Below are 17,400 nucleotides of genomic sequence, written 5' to 3'. Positions count from 1 at the left end.
GAGGGAAAAGCTGTCCCTGCACTGAGACTCAGCTTAACCCTACGCTGGGGAGGGTGCCCTAGTCCTTATGAATAGCCCCACCAAAACTCCTGCACTGAACTCAAACGAAGACCTGTAGGAAGGGGAAAGGGGTCCCTAAAAGATCTAAGGACTGGGAGCAAAAGCAGGAGACCTCCTAACAGAAAAGTTAGTTGCAGAAACGAAGATTAAAGGGAACAAAACTGGTGGAACAAGAAGTCCCAGGATAACAATTGTCCAAAGCACAAAGAACTAAACAAGGCTACTTAGCCAGAGCACAAGGGTAACAACACTGATGTCCAGTGGGGAATGGGAGCCAGGTGCTGAGTAATAAACAGTGCAGAGATCACGTGACCAAGGAACCCAGCACCAGAGGAAGAGACTAGAAGCCAGCAAACCACAACAAGATGGCCGATAGTAAAACAAAATAGATTCTAACAGTTTCTGTCCAAATATCTCAGATGTGGGATGTCTCTATAACTTGCCTTTGGTGACACTATTTCTATGCCAATTTCATTCACAGTGAATCATTATCTTCTAGGCTAGACTCGGACATGACATATCTAAGGGTGCATTTACACATCCATGTGAAATATCTGAGTTATGTCACTTTTTTTACCCATAGATTGTCACAGACCCATTCAGACATCACTGAAAATCATGGATCTGAGAATGAAATCAATGAAACTCAGAGCATGTCCTCTTCTGATCCGATATTGAGGGTCAGAATAGGACATACTCATTGGCCTGTGCACTATCTGATAAAATATCGGGCAGCACACCGACGTTCACATTGATATGCAAATGCATCCTGAGGCTTTGCTCACCAAGGGCTTCAGGAATCCTGTTTACTTGTCTTTCATTTCTTATATTCAATCAGTGGGTTCAGCAATCACAAGCCTGCCACAACTCCAAGAAAATCATTTTTAAAAAGAAATACATAATAAAAAAAAATATTTGCAAGGGTTGACATTTCCCACGAACAAAAGTATATTTTAATCAATAGATCTTCGAAAAATAATAAGTTCCACAATTTGTTGTGTTTAAAAATAATCTCCCTGTGCTGAGATAATCTTATAAATGTGCCTCTGCTGTGTACTGTGTAATGGCTGTGTCTGACGGAACACGGTCTGATCATACCACATCTCCTGGGCAGGGGAGGAAGCAAAAAATGTATACAGACAGGACAGGAGGTGATCGGAGTTTATTTTTATTCCATTTTCCATTGATTAAAATATCCTTTTGTTCGTTGGAAAGCCCTTTTAAAGGAAATTTGTTAGTAGGATTTCAATCCAGCAATACCTTTACATGGCCAGTCTGTTCCTCGGTTACTGAAAAATCAGTGTTTAAATTGATATGCAAATGACACTGTCCATCTGAAGCCTCTGTCACTCCAGCTCTATTCCCCGTCCAGCACCACCTCTTTCTGCTTAACTGATGGCCCCTATGCCTGAAGTCAGACAGCATAGATGCTGTCAGCTAAGCAATAGGAGGCGGTGTCCATCAGGGAATAAACCTGGAGTGACACAGGATTCAGATCTGCTATAACTTTTCAGCTTCATATACATATCAATTCAAACATTGATCTCTCAATAATGGAGGAACGGACTGGCCATGTAAAGGTATTATTGGACTTGTCTTTGAAAGAGCTACATGTGCATATAAATAGTTTGGGGTGAAATCCTGCTGACACATTCCCTTTAAAGGAAAACTGTCAATTGATTCATGCTGCCCAAATCACAGGCTGCATGAATCTGACCTTGGCTGTATAATTTCAACCAGGTACATTTTTCTCTGAAATCCTGAGGCAGAGATAGGACTAGTCCGATGCTGCATCGTCCAGCTTCTCCTCACTCCGCTCTAGATCATTGACAGGTCTTTCCTGTGTACATACATGGGAGAGGCCTGTAAATCACCTACAGGAGTGTCGGGGGCGGCAATGGACTAATCTTGTCTGTGCCTATGTTCCTGGATATTTAAACCATGTTTTCTCTGAAAACCCAAAGCTTTTCAGAGAGAAACATACCTAGCTGCAATTGTCCAGCCATGCTCTGTGATTCATGCTCCCCGTGGTTTGAGCAGTATGACTCAAGTGACAGGTTCAACCTTTCTCCCTCAACTGTATATTTTGTCTAATTTAACTGTAACCCACAATGTTATGTGTATCGAGGAAATCGTCCAGCCCTTTTTTTGAAAGCTGTTATAGTGTCTGCCATCATTACCTCTTGTGATCGGCATTCCAGAGTCTTACTGCTCTGACTGTAAAGAACTCTTTCCTGTTTAGCTGCCGAAATCGCCTTTCTTCCACCCGTAATGAGTGCCCCCTGGTCCTTAGTATGGTCTTTGGAAGGAATAAGAGATAACACAAATAAATACTAAATGAATACTAACTCTGTGATACTAAGGAGATGTTAAGACCATGGTATCTCTTTTCATTCAGTGATAGGTTGGCATTGCTGCAAGTACGATCGATCCTTCAGCAGCTGGGTCTGAACAGCACCTGTGATGACAGTATAATCGTCAAAGAAGTCTGTGGCGTTGTATCAAGAAGAGCAGCACAGTTGTGCGGAGCAGGAATGGCAGCGGTGGTGGATAAGATCCGGGAAAACCGAGGCCTGGACCATTTGGAGGTCACAGTTGGTGTTGATGGAACTCTGTATAAATTACATCCACAGTAAGTAAAGAGATTTCTGTGTCTTGTAGATTTACATTTTCCATGTATCCAAATAGTTTTTTTTATAGATATCAAATTTTCTCATACAACTAAAGAATTAGTAAAGAGGGAGGGTGGACTGGATATGGGAACATGGAAAGAAGTGTGCCTGTAGGATGGGAGTGAAGGTCCCCAACACACCCTCTAAAATTGTCTCATAGATGATAAACAGTCATCCTTATTTATGGGCTCCACATATAAACTGTGAATGTGAAGCTTGGTCAACCCTTCATTAGTCATTACCAATAGTCTGAAGGTGGGAGATCTTGTAAAGTGTGGTTCTTGGACATGCCTTTTCCAAGCTAAGGGTTGTCTCTTGTCATAGGTAACTCAGGCCAGTCCTTAAAGGAGTATTCCCATCTCCAAGATCCTATCCCAATATATAGTAGGTGTAGTAATAATAATAATAATATTAGCAAATATCTCCAATTAGAAATATAGTATAGTATTTTTGATTCGCCATCTCTCTTACCTCATGTGCAGGCATCGCAGGACCTTAGGTATCCATGGTTACGACCATTAGAAACTAGCTAACTAACTGTGACTTTATCAGTGGACGTAACCATGGATACCTAAGGTCCTGCAATGCCTGCACATGAGGTAAGAGAGATAGTGAATCAGAAAAACTATACTACATTTCTAATTAGAGGTATTTGCTAATATTATTATTATTACACCTACTACATATTGGGATAGGATCTTGGAGACGGGAATACCCCTTTAAGCGCTACTGTTAAAGGAGTAGTCTCATCAAAAATTGTAATCTATAGTTCGTCATAATTATCTATGTATAGGTGTGTAAGTGTATCAGAATACTTACCGACGTCATCGACTTTCCCAGTTAGCAGCATTGCTTTGGACCCACGTGAGCGCTCTGCAGCATTGCCGGCTCACATAGCACCTACTGTGCTGCTTCCCCAGTGTAAGTCTATGAGATTCAGGACGAGGTGCCATAGACTTACATTGAGAAAGCCACTTCCAGTTCACACATAAACAAACAAAAGTGTCTCATTCTTTTCTGCTATACCGATGGCCTAATAATGGCCCATAGGCCACCAACATGAGATTGGTGGGGACTGGCTTCTAGCACAGAGAAAATAATAAAGGGGCACTTGCTGGAGCACCACGTCATTTTCAGTTATATGAATGACTATGGTTTCAGGAATCTGACCCCAATCTGATATTAATGAACTTTCTAAGGATAGACGATCAATACCGTAGTCACGAAAATCCCTTTAATCTATCTTCTACATCAGGATTACAACTAGTCCACTGTAATGAAATATCTGCCAGGATTACAGTCTTCACAAAGTCATGCTGTAAGAACGCTGTCTATATCGAGTACTGGAAATGAAAAGCTTCTTCATTTATTCTCGTTTATGAAGAAACATGCAAAATTACTAAGTGCCTGATAGATTACACAGTATTTGCTAACCCTAGCAGATCGACTTCAAATGTTGAACATAGCACTCTGTTGCCAAAGGTCTTTAAAGGGAATCTGTCAGCGGGTTTTTGCTATGGAATCTGAAAGCATCATAAAATAGAGGAAGAGACCCTGATTCCAGCGATGTGTCACTTACTGGGCTGTGTGCTGCTGTTTCAATACAATCAGTGTTTTATCAACAGGAGATTATCACTTCAGGACAACTGGCCTCCTGACTCCTAGCTATCACTGAAAGAGTACCTCAACTCACAATATTGGAATCAACCCAAAATCATACACATATCACTGACTGAGGTGGATATAAGATATTAAAAATTAACTTTTATTTCAAATAATTGCAAAAAAAATTTGAAAGAAAACTAGTCCACCGTGCTTATTTACAGTCTGTTCACTAGATCCCTAAGAATAGCTATAGTGAACACTAGTATCCTAAAACGGACAAACAAGTGACTCAAAAATAATAAATCACAAATTTTTAAAAATATATGTGACCCTATTAGATACACAGAGCGAATGGGGGCCTAATATTATACTGACAAATTGTAGATATTCTATAAGTCAAGCTATTGCACATTGCCCCAAGAGTTAGTAAAGTTGGTATAAGAATAACCAAGTATTCCAGCTAACTACTACAACTCCTGGCAAAAATTATGGAATCACCGGGCTCGGAGGATGTTCATTCAGTTGTTTAATGTTGTTGAAAAAAGCAGATCACAGACATGGCACAAAACTAAAGTCATTTCAAATGGCAACTTTAGGGCTTTAAGAAACACTAAAAGAAATCAAGAAAAAAAATGTGGTACTCAGTAAGGGTAATTTTTTTCAGACCAAGCAGAGGGAAAAAATTATGGAATCACTCAATTCTGAGGAAAAAAATATGGAATCATGAAAAACAAACACACAAAAGAACACTCCAATACATCACTAGTATTTTGTTGCACCACCTCTGGCTTTAATAACAGCTTGCAGTCTCTGAGGCATGGACTTAATGAGTGACAAACAGTACTCTTCATCAATGTGGCTCCAACTTTCTCTGATTGCTGTTGCCAGATCAGCTTTGCAGGTTGGAGCCTTGTCATGGACCATTTCCTTCAACTTCCACCAAAGATTTTCAATTGGATTGAGATCCGGACTATTTGCAGGCCATGATATTGACCTTATGTGTCTTCTTTCAAGGAATGTTTTCACAGTTTTTGCTCTATGGCAGGATGCATTATCATCTTGAAAAATGATGTCATCATCCCCAAACATCCTTTCAATTGATGGGATAAGAAAACTGTCCAAAATATCAATGTAAAACATTTATTGAAGATGTAATGACAGCCATCTCCCCAGTGCCTTTACCTGACATGCATGGATTCCACTCAGTATCAGCAGATTCTTGACAATAATGTTCAAGAATCAGTGATAAAGTTGAAGTTACGCAGGGGATGGATCTTTCAGCAAGACAATGATCCAAAACACCGCTCCAAATCTACTCAGGCATTCATGCAGAGGAACAATTACAATGTACTGGAATGGCCATCCCAGTCCCCAGACCTGAATATCATTGAACATCTGTGGGATCATTTGAAGAGGGCTGTCCATGCTCGGCGACCATCAAACTTAACTGAACTGGAATTGTTTTGTAAAGAGGAATGGTCAAAAATACCTTCATCCAGAGGCTGTTATTTTTGCAAAAGGAGGTTCTACTAAATATTAATGTCACTTTTCTGGTGAGGTGCCCATACTTATGCACCTGTCACATTTTGTTTGAATGCAGATTGCACATTTTCTGTTAGTAAAATAAACCTAATTTCAAGGCAGAAACATTACTGTGTCCAACAGTTATTACATATATCAAACTGAAATAGCTGTTGCAAAAACACCAATTTTTATAAAACATTAAGCTTAAGATTAATAGGGGTGCCCAAACTTTTTCATATAACTGTATATGAGTCCAATGGGTGTCCTATTCAGTGATTTACAGTGAATTCCCTGTATGACTGTGCATGCAGAGTTAGCTGTCAATTACTAGTAGAACCGCCCACTGGACTCATGCATAAAACACCAGAGATTTCAAAGAATAAAATACATGTTTTACTGACACTTTTCCAACAAACCTATATATCATTCTGCTCCGCTTCTCATTCTCTATACCATGCTGTCTGCTGATCTGCCTGCATGTACAACATGACAGGTTCCCTATGATACATTAATAATATATAATAATAATAATTTTCATTTCCGCACATTTTATATTTCAGAGGGGACTTGTACAAACAATAAATATATAACAGAGTAAACACATAACAGTAATTTAACAGATACTAAGAGGAGTGAGGCCGTGCTGCTCGCAAGCTTACACTATGAGGAAATAGAATAGAGGAGACACAAAAGATAAATGGTAAAAAGTGCTGGTATTGTACGGTGCAGCCATCAATATAATAAATAGGGTATTCACATAATGCTGCATGAACCAGTCACCAGACAGTATGTGTACAAGTACAGACACAGAGGCCTATTAAGTGCATGGAGTGTGTGTAACAGATGCTATGAGGGACCAGATGTGGAAGAAAATTTTGGAAGGGCAAAATGGGAATAGTTACATAAGTGGGGTGAGATGATAGGCCAGTCTAAAAAAGTGTGTTTTTAGTCTTAGATCATTAGCGGGACAGAGGGCATTGGCAGGGTGATAGAGATGAGGGAGGTGATGTAGGGTGGTCCTGAACCATGGAGTGCTTTATGGGTGAGAGTGATAAGTTTATATTGAACTCTATATCGGATGGGCGACCAGTGCAATGACTGGCACAGGGTAGAGGCATCGGTGTAGCGGTTGGCGAGGAATATGATTCTTGCTTCTGCATTCATGACGGATTTGGGAGTGGAGAGTTTAGTAAGAGGGAGACCGATTAGTAGAGAGTTGCAATTATCCAGATGAAAATAAATAGGAGCAACAGTAAGTCAACGGTATGAAAAAGTAGAATTCTAGAGATGTTTTTGAGGTGTAGGTGACATGAGCGAGTGAGTGATCGGATGTGAGAAGTGAAGGAAAGATCTGAGTCCAATATAACCCCAGGACAGCGGGCATGCTGCTGGGGAGTAATGGTAGAACCACACACGGAAATGGCAATATCGGGCATAGGTAGGTTAGTGAAGGGAGGAAACACAAAGAGTTCAGTTTTTAACAGATTCAGTTTTAGATAGAGGAAGGACATAATGTTATAGACAGCAGAAAGACCAGCACTGGTATTTTCTAGTAATGCAGGGGTGATGTCCGGAGCAGAGGTGTATAATTGGGTGTCATCAGCATAGAGATGGTACTGAAAACCGAATCTGCTGATTGTTTGTCCAATAGGGTGGTGTATAAAGAGACGAGGAGGGGGTCTAGAACTAAACCATAAGGAGCCCTAACAGTGAGAGGAAGAGGAGCCAGCAAAAGATACAGTGAAGGAGCGATCAGAGAGATAGGAGGAGAACCAGGAGAGAGCAGTATCCTTGAGCCCCATAGAGCGGAGCATAGTGAGGAGGAGCTGGTGATCGAATGCTGCAGAGAGATCCAGGAGAATCAGCAGGGAGTACAGATCATTAGATTAGAGACTTTAGTGAGGGCAGTTTCAGTGGAGTGTAAAGCGCAGAAACCAGATTGTAAAGGGTAAAGAAGCGAGATAGCAGATTAAAGAGGAGTAAAGCAAGTGTTCCAGAAGTTTAGAAATGTAGAAGAGATTAGAGACAGGTCTCTAGTTTGCAGCGCAGTTCTAGTCAAGGGATGTTTTTATAAATAATGTGTGTATGCTGGCATGTTTGAAGGAGGAGGGAAAGATATCAGATGAGAGAGAGAGGATAAATATTTTAGTTAGGTGAGTGTCGACAACTGGGGATAGGGACTGAAGGAGATGCGAGGAAGGGAATGGGGTCACTCACTGGTGCAGGTAGTAGGACGAGAAGATGCAAGGAGCCTGGTAACTTCTTCTTCCATAACCGGTTGAAAGACAGAAAGTGAGCTAGATGGAGTGCGGGAGGGAAGAGGAGCCATGATATTGTTGGATATGGTCAATTTTTTCTTTGAAATAATTGCCCAGATAGTCAGCGCTGAGGTTGGTGGTTTGGGCTTGCACTCTAGGACTCAGGAGGGAATGAAAAGTGTCAGGGTCGTTTATGATTTTTGGATAGTGAGGTGATGAGGGTGTTGAAGTCGGCTTGTTTGAAGAGGTGAAGTGCAGAGTTCTATGTTTTGAGCATAAACTTATAATGAATGAAATCTTTGGCCAGATTGGATTTTCTCCACAAACGTTTGGTGTACCTGGAGCACCATCGGAGAAAATGTGTTTTCAGTATGTGCCAGGATTGCCGCTGTCTGTGCCGAGTTGTTCTATATGTTTGAGATGCAGCTTCATCCAGGGCACTTTGCAGTGTTTCATTATAATGTTTCAGAGCAAAGTCAGGACATGAGAGGGATGAGATTGGGGCCAATGATGACTGCAAATTCTTCATAAGATTCTGGGTATTGATGGCACGTAGATTTCTGTATGTGTGGTAAGTGGGGAAGTCCTGAGTGGGGTGACATTTCTTGATAGAGAATGAAAGAAGGTTGTGATCAGAGAGAGGGAGATGGGAGTTAGTAAAATCCTTCACTGAGCAGAGCTGGGAAAAGATCAGGTCCAGAGTATTCTCGTCTTCATATGCAGTAAAGTTAGTAAGTTGTGAAAGGCCAAGAGAGGAGGTTAGAGATAAAAGATAAATGGCAGATGGGGAGAGGGGATCATCAAAAGGGATGTTAATGTCCCCCATGATGAGAGTGCGGGGATGTCACAGGATGGAAAATGTGGCAGCCAGGTGGAAAAGTGATCGAGGAACTGACAGGAGGGACCCGGAGTGTGATAGACAACCGCCACTCGCAGGAAGAAGGGTCGGAAAAGTCTGACGGTGTGGACCTCAAAAGAAAGGAAGATAAGTGAGGGTATCGGGAGAATAGCCTAAAAAGCACATTTTCTTGAAAGGAGCAGATTAACACCTACACCTGGCCTGTTGTCATGTCTGGGGGTATGTGAAAAATGTAGGCTACCATACGAGAGAGGAGCAGTGACAGTGTTGTCTGCTGGATCCAGGTATCAGTAAGAGTCAGAAGGTTAACGGAGTTTGAAAGAACAAAGTCATGGATGTAGGAGAGTTTGTTACACGCTGACAGTGAGTTCCAGAGAGCACATTTAAAGGATACGGAAGGTCTTGGGGACAAACCTTGTAGATGGAAACTTTGCAGTGTGCTGTATCCTACCTCACCATGATTGTATTAATGGCTTTGATATTGTGGAAATGAAGTAGTTCAAAAATATTTTCTTTCTTTGCAGCTTCTCCAGAATCATGCACCAGACTGTGGTTGATCTTGCTCCAAAGTGTAATGTATCCTTCCTCCTCTCAGAAGATGGTAGTGGGAAGGGGGCAGCTCTGATCACTGCTGTTGGATGTAGACTTCGTGATGCTGAACAAAATTAAAGATTGGATCATCGTGCTTGTATTTTTTTCTGCCTTCCCAGCACTTTCATTACAAGAAGTAATTGTACCAAGGGTGGAACTTTCCAACTCTATTGTCTATAGAAATGTAACCATGGGGAAATAGACGACCACCATAGGAAGAGTATTGAGTAGCATTGGCTGTTACTGGACTCCTGTCTGCATCACTCCCCGACTAACATAACCTATATTTAGGCCATTATGTGTATAATTTATTCTTTTGTTTTATATTTTATCAGTTTGTTGAAATTTCTTTACAGTTTCCCAAATAATTTCACTTATTCAGTTAAGCCTCTAAAACTGGATCTCATCAGCCATACAGGAAAGCAATGTAATAAGCGAGTTACTTTACTCCATTCTGTACTACCACCAGTGGCATTATACACGTAGATGTAGTCCTGGGCATAAAGGGCAGTCTGAGAGTGAATAGAATATATCCAGTGGCACAGGACACACTGGCACACCCGATGCCAGTGGCATTTCTCATTGCTTGTATGAATAATGTTGTGTTGTTAGTATGTATCAATTCCACATGTCGTTTTGTTCAAATTGTCAGGCAAAATTCAACCTGTTCATGGGGCGGCACTTTTGTAAGCTGCTATACTTAATGGCCCCCAACATCTGAGATGTTGTATACTTTTCAATGAATATTTTGTTGCACTGTGATTGGATGTGTTAAAGGTGTGAATTTCTGTTTTTAAAGTCTGTATTTAAAAAAAAATGCCTGACAGATTCCGTTTAGGTCAGAAAACCATATTATGCCACATTAGAGTCACTTATTGTATTTATCCACTCAATAAAGTTTTCCAATGTGTGTCTTGTGGCCCAGAGTGATGACTGTTCTTATATATGGTAACTCAGTTATACCCAAGTATACCCAAGTAGGGAGTCTCTGACCAGCCCCAAAAATCTGAAAACCCAAATCAAACGTATCACAATCACTACTTTGTAATTTTCTAATAAAATGCTAAACAAGAAGGGAATGGTAGAGAGAAAAGATTACTGCTAAATGCATGAGTGTTAACTTTTAAGGGCAGGTACAGATGGCCGTAGATTCTATCATCCGAGAAAATCGAGCCAATTATGCAAATGACTCTGATTACTCAGAGTGTCAGCACAGTGTGATCTAATTCTCTCAGATGATGAGAAGATGGAGAAAAACAATTCTCTATCTTCTCCATTCTGTGAGACCGTGGAAATCAGACGGCACTCAGATGTCATCTGAGTGCAGTCTGATATTTCCCACTCACTTATTGACTAGCATGGCCAAGTGCGATCTAAATATTGGATCAAACTCAGGCATGCAGCAATTTTTTCCTCAGACAAGATCAAAAAATCAGACATGGGCAAAGCCCCATAGCATAACATTGGTCCGGGTGCGATTCAGTGTTTTGTAGGATCGCACTCGGACCGAAAGTAAACATTTGCCCTAAAGAGAATCTATCACCAGTTTGTTGCTGCCCCATCCAAGAACAGCATGGTGTAGAGGCAGAGATCCTAATTTCAGTGATATGTCACTTACTAGGCTGCTTTCTGTAATTTGGAAAAAGTCACAGTTTTATCCTCTGCAGCTTTGCTAGTAATCTAAATGATAAGCTCCTGCTATGTAGCCCTCGATGTGTAGCTTTGGCTATTCTCACCCCCACTATTGAATTGCAGTTTTCTGCCAATAGAGAGTGTAGGCAGAAAGCTGTTAATCAATGACATGGATGGGAATATACTGAGCTCATCACCGAGAGTACTAGCAGAGCTGCAGGAGTTACTGCCCAGTAAGAAGCACACCACCCCATCATAGTGCCTGTTTTATGCTGCCCTTAACTTGTTAAAGGGGTATCCTCAAATTTGAAAATTATCTCCCATCCAAAGTATAGGAGTTAATGTTTCGATCCCTGGTGGTCCAACCGCCGTAGACCCCTCCGATCCTGAGAACTGGGGCTCTTCAGAGTCCCTGCTGAATGAAGCGAAGGTCAATCATGTGCACTACCTCTCCATTCACTGTAATAGGAGGGTTCTAATAGTTTCTAATGGTTCCTTCTACCACATTGGAAGAGAGAAGTCTTAAATGGCACACAGTGGTAGACGGATCGTCATCTTACACTTTTTGCATTGTGGGCACTTTTAAGATTTCCCCTCATGAAAACTAAGGGACCTAAATTAACTTCTAGTAAAAAAATCTTGACAATGGGTTGTCCCATGACTGACATTTATGGTATTAACAAACAAAGCAGCACACTGTAACACTAAGTATGCGAACATGAAATATACGAAAGACGTCACTTAGAGAGACTTAGATGTCACTTAGAGAGGAGTTCACATTGAAAGGGACCTGGTATTTTGAGAAACGCCTTACCGTGGCTACCGGGTACACATGAATTGGCCAATGTATGCGCTAAGATTTCTCATTTATTTCTATTTTCTAGAGCAGTAATGCTATTCATATTTCATAGATTTCATGTTCGCATACTTAGCGTTACAGAGTGCTGCTTTGTTAGTTGTATATTGAGGAAGCTGCTCCTAGTTAGCACCTGTTCACACCTATTTCTTGTTTTGGAAGTGCCGGACAGTTTTTTCTGTGACATTTATGGTATATCCACAGGAAATGAGATCCTCTGGAACCCACACCTATCTCTAGAACAAGCATCTGTTGTAATTGGTGATCGGAGAACCCACTCTAGAGATACTTGTGGTTCCCAAAGGTCCTGTTGATACTCCATAAATGTCTGTAATCAAACAACCCCTTTAATCCTCCATCATTACAATTTGCACTATTCATTTTACAGGAAGTGTTCTCAAAACATCCTTTATATAAAATGTATTCAATAGAATATTTGATGGGGGAGAGTAAATCATAACTCAAAAAATCGAAAACCAATAACCAGAATCCACCAGGATGCACAGAGCAGAAGACAGGAAGCATAAAGCCATGAATGGCAGTCCAATATACAGTATTTCAGTATAAGCAATAGGCCTTTATTTTAACAAGCTGAAAACAGTAAGTAATGGGTCTCAAATTTTTCAGACACTGTCCATAGTGCATTGGAATTCCCACCTATATGATTACAAAAAAAATGGAACTTCACACAAACGAATCCTCCCAAAATCTCCCAGAAAAGTGCTCTTCTTCTAAAATGACTCATTATTGAAATCAGGTTTCTGTGTCAAATGCATTTTTTACATTTTGGTAATTTTTTTTCTTTTTCATATCACTATCTTTATTTAAAAAGGAGTTTTCAGCAAGCTTCTTATCAGCAAAGGCAGGATTACAATGGCAGGTAAAACCTCTACACACAGCTGATCCACTAATGACAATAGGTGATGTCACACCGGACCTTGCTGCCTCTTCCTTCACATTGACCACTGCACACGCTCATTAAATGCTTTAAAACAAAACATAGGGTTAGAGTCCGTTTAATGTGGATAATGTCAATGTGTTGTTTCCTGAAACAATAGGAAGTTAGAATATAAAAATGACTCAGTGGCCAGTATGAAAATTGCAAGAGTTCTGTTTTTTTGTTTTGTTTTTAAAACGTAATACAGACAGTGATATGGAAAAAAATATTGGCAAAAATTAAAAAACACACACATATATATATATATATATATATATATATATATATATATATATATATAAATTTTGTTCTCTTAGTATTAAGAAAAATCATTACTGTTATTATTGAGGGGGGAGATGTTACCAGAAGTATGCAGGAATCAGGGAAGAGGCATGGTCTGAAAAAAGGACACAACTATGGATAAAAATATTTCAGTGCTGATTTTTTTTATATCTCTATCCTACCGAAAAGGCTTGGCAGGTATAAGGTCAGTTAAAAAAATAAATCTGCATTTCTATTCTGGTCCCATTAAACACCATTTATTTATAATTTCATGATAAAGCAAGAGCTGCTTAAAATACCTGCAGCCAGCAAATATTAAAGAGATGTACAGATGGCTGTTCCGATTTTTTTATGTTCTCAGAACTTTAGAAGCATTTGGCTCTTTACTACGTGTTACTATAGCAACAAGCTCGTAGTTCCATCTTCACTCCTACACATCATATTCTCATTGGTTGTCACTAGGAAATTTATTATAGCTGCAATTCAAAAGAATTTACTATTCATAGCAGCAGCCTTAGCCTATTTTCAAGTTTTGAGGTGCAATCAAATGTATTACATACTGTAAATGATATGAGCCTAGTGTAGCATACAAGAATGGTTCTGCCAACGACAAAGCCACCTTTCTTAGATGGGACCTAATCCTAAACAGACAAAATTAACTTTGTGAAAAGGCCTCAAATAAACTCGGAAATAATAAGAGAAAAACTGTTCTGGGTGCCTGACATTTTTATATGTGCAGCAATAGCATAAATCATGGATTCCATATTTGCAGAGTGCCATTCATTGTGCTGAATTCCTGCTTGTACTGCATCCGTGGCATACAGGCTTACATGCACTGAATGCATTACTGCTGCACATCTACACTCATGACTTTGACGTGCTTAAAGGGATTGAGGTGCAGGAGAGGTAAGTGTAGAGCGGTCATAGATGGGAGATGACCTCCTGACCTGTCTTCAATCAAATGCTGATTCCCATAAGGAAAGAGATTAGAACATAAAAGTAGATAATGCAAATATATTTAAAGACATAAAATTACATAGATATTAGAATTATCTTTAGTCCATATAAGATAGTCCTACTACAGATGCACTAAAATATACCCGCAAGAGAAAAGTTATTGCACTTAGAAGTGACCACTGGCCCAAAATTGTGACTGTTTTGAAGAAATAGCTCCCAGCAGATAGTGTGTTGGGCTGTGCATAGAGCAGAGGAAGTAAGCGAAGAAGATAGAGTGTTTTTAGGGAAGAAGGAGATGTGTGTGCTCATGTCGCATGTTGTTATAGGCATTTATGTCCTTGAAGATAAATGCCTATAGTTCATATCAAGTTATTCTTCAGCAAAAAAAAGTTTAATTTTAAATGGTGGTTTCCTCTCATGAACTGGTTAACATCTGGTCCTGGAAAACCAGCAACATCAGTTACATGCGGCCTGCACAGGTTTGAAGCAAGTTTGAAAGCCCAAGGTGCGAAGTGCCCCAGGAGTGGTGACTCTAGGGTGCCTTAACTCACTGGGCATGACAAACCCACTTGACTTTGCACAGCACTTCACTTTTTCATACTTATTTGAGCACATACCCTTTTCTGGCCCTCTTGGCTAAGATGGGGATTTTTTAAATTCCCGATTGAAGGTCTGGCTAGTATTACATTAGAAACACCTTCATTATTATACTGCCGTGTTTTTCAGAATATAAGACGCACCTTTTCCTCAAAATTTTGGAGGAAAGTGGGAGATGCGTCTTATAGTCCGAATGTGGCTGTGGATGGTGGTGTGTGTGGGAGGAGCCGCAGCGAGGGAGGAGCGGGGCACAGGAGGCAGGAGCCGCCTGCTGCAGCCAACACTGTGCTCGCTCTTAAAGGAAAATGAATATTCACTGCTCCCCACGCCCATGGGCATGGGGAGCAGTGAATGTGCATTCTCCTTAATAGCGCACACAGTGTCCGCCCATTATCTTTAGTAGCGGACACCCGTGATCGCCGAGCCACTGGAGGAGCCACGGCTCTGGCTGACACTGTGCGCGCTATTAAGGAGAATGAATAGTCACTGCTCCCCACGTCCATAGTCCGGGCGTGGGGAGCAGTGACTATTCCAGCAGCTGATCTCAGCGTCTGAGGGAACATGGCAGTGACATCATGCGTTGCTCACACAGTGAGATCAGCTGCTGGCAGCAGAACAGGACGCAGCACTGGAGCGAAGGGAAGGAAGGTGAGTAGAATTGTTTAATTTTTTTGTTTGCACGGTGATGGGGGTGCCATTCATACCAGTATGGGGGTGCCATGCATACCAGGATGGGCGACCATGTATACCAGGATGGGGATGGTGGTCACGTATAACAGGAAGGGGGGGGCATATATACCAGGATGGGGGCATACATATACCAGCATTGGGGCATACATATACCAGGTTGGGGGATATAGATACAGAATTGGGGGACATTAGTCTTATAACAGTGTCAGCAGCAGACCCCACCCCCCATAGTTCATTGTGACCACATTTTTTGCTTTAATTTTTTTCTATTTTCCTCTTCTAAAACCTAGGTCCAGTGTGTTTTATAGTCCGAAAAATACAGTAATTGTTTTTTTTTATCTGTGTGTTACCCTTTGAACATGGGTATTTGTCACTAGAGTTTGTCAGGGTGCGGTTCCCTTCTGAGGGGGAATGTGATGCCTGAGGGGAATGTGAGGCCTGGGTGAGGAATGTGTGGACATCAGGTTCCACTCCCCCTTGACCCCTGGCTCTCCACTTTTGGGAGGGAAGCCGACCTAGACGGCTCCTAGTTCCCGCTTGGGAGGGAAGCCAGACAGATGCTAGAACTGAGGTTGGGTTTCCCATGGCTTCACCTATGGGAGGCTACTATCCCCTGACTCTCGCTGTGGTCTTCTGGCTTGGAGGGAAGGAGATTAGTTTATTCGGGGCCTTTCACCTGTTGGAGAGGGCTATGATTGACCATATCGTAGTGCACTTCTTTTGGCACTTGTCACTTTTTTAAGTGCACATGGGTGTAAAGGGTGCCATCCAAAAGAGGTTTCCTTGTCACTGGCAAATGGGCTCATACACTTTGATGAAAAATTGCACTTGATTTTTTTGCGTAGAACAAGTGTAATTCATGTATTCAACGTTTGCACAGTGCTGTTGCATTGTGTTCATATTTACGTCTACACTGCAGCCACAGCACAGCATGCTTCAACCTGCATATTCATTTTATATTGTACATAATCTTCAGTTTTGTGGGGGAAGAAAAAAAAAAAAGAAACCACACATTCCTTACTGATCCCTCAGTTCTGCTCCATCTATCCCTCAAGTTCCCTACTGGTCTCAACTTTCTACCATAGACATGTGTGAACACTGTAGTTACAAACTGTGGTTACAATATTGGAAGTGGAGCACCATAGAATCGGTAAAATATTTTTTTCATTATTATTATTATTATTTCAGAACATTCCAAGCTGTTTTTAATATTTTTCCATGCTAGACAATGCCGTTTTAAACTCATTTTTCAAAAATGTTCAAAGGCCACTTAAAGAAGCACTCCTCCTCTCATCAAAGTTTTAATCCTCATAATATATTGCAGTCATCATATTATATAGCACTGTGTACTTACAATTGCTCATTTTGCCTTTCTACCCAGAAAATTCTTCTCTTTTCCATTAAGTCTATGACATCGCGTGGTTAAGAACTCACTATCTGCATCTTTCTGAGCTCTGTGTAGAAATAGGAAGTCTCTTTTCCATGCATGAATCATCATTAAAACTACACTGGAGAATCCTCTACAGCACGCAGCACACCTGATGTGAGGATTCACACAGCGTGACACAAGTGTCTTATCCACTCTCCTGAATAGTTGTAATTGTAGTAGTATAGTTCCCAACTGTTCCATTTTCAGTAGAACTTTTCTGATTTGAGGGCTCTGTCCCAACTTCTAATACTCACCACCCTCTCTCCAAGGTCGTAATCGCTCTGTGGCTCCACCTCCTCTGGAGGTGGGGCAAGATCTCTCTGCTCTGATATAAATTAAATAAACTATTCCAATTCTCTTGTGATCTCATCTCCCAAGAGTCAAACTCATGATTAAAGGCAGCAGCTTTAGCTATGTGCCACAGCCCACAATGATAAATATATGAAAAATT

General features: G+C 40.9%; 1 protein-coding gene across 1 annotated transcript in view; it reads left to right on the top strand.

Moving 5' to 3' along the window:
• The window catches only part of LOC141273576 (hexokinase-1), a 63,368-nt gene extending 52,930 nt beyond the window's left edge, over positions 1–10,438 (top strand). Inside the window, exons 17-18 of the mRNA XM_073685615.1 lie at positions 2,459–2,692; positions 9,503–10,438. Coding sequence (XP_073541716.1) covers positions 2,459–2,692; positions 9,503–9,647 — 379 coding nt within the window. The 3' untranslated portion in view covers positions 9,648–10,438. The remainder of the gene's footprint in view (positions 1–2,458; positions 2,693–9,502) is intronic.
• The last annotated feature ends 6,962 nt before the right edge of the window (positions 10,439–17,400 follow it).

This window comes from Phyllobates terribilis, unplaced genomic scaffold (genome assembly GCF_046119375.1).
Source record: "Phyllobates terribilis strain yellow unplaced genomic scaffold, ASM4611937v1 Scaffold_5__5_contigs__length_657084704, whole genome shotgun sequence".
Taxonomy (NCBI): domain Eukaryota; kingdom Metazoa; phylum Chordata; class Amphibia; order Anura; family Dendrobatidae; genus Phyllobates; species Phyllobates terribilis.
This window is presented reverse-complemented; position numbering and strand designations above follow the sequence as displayed.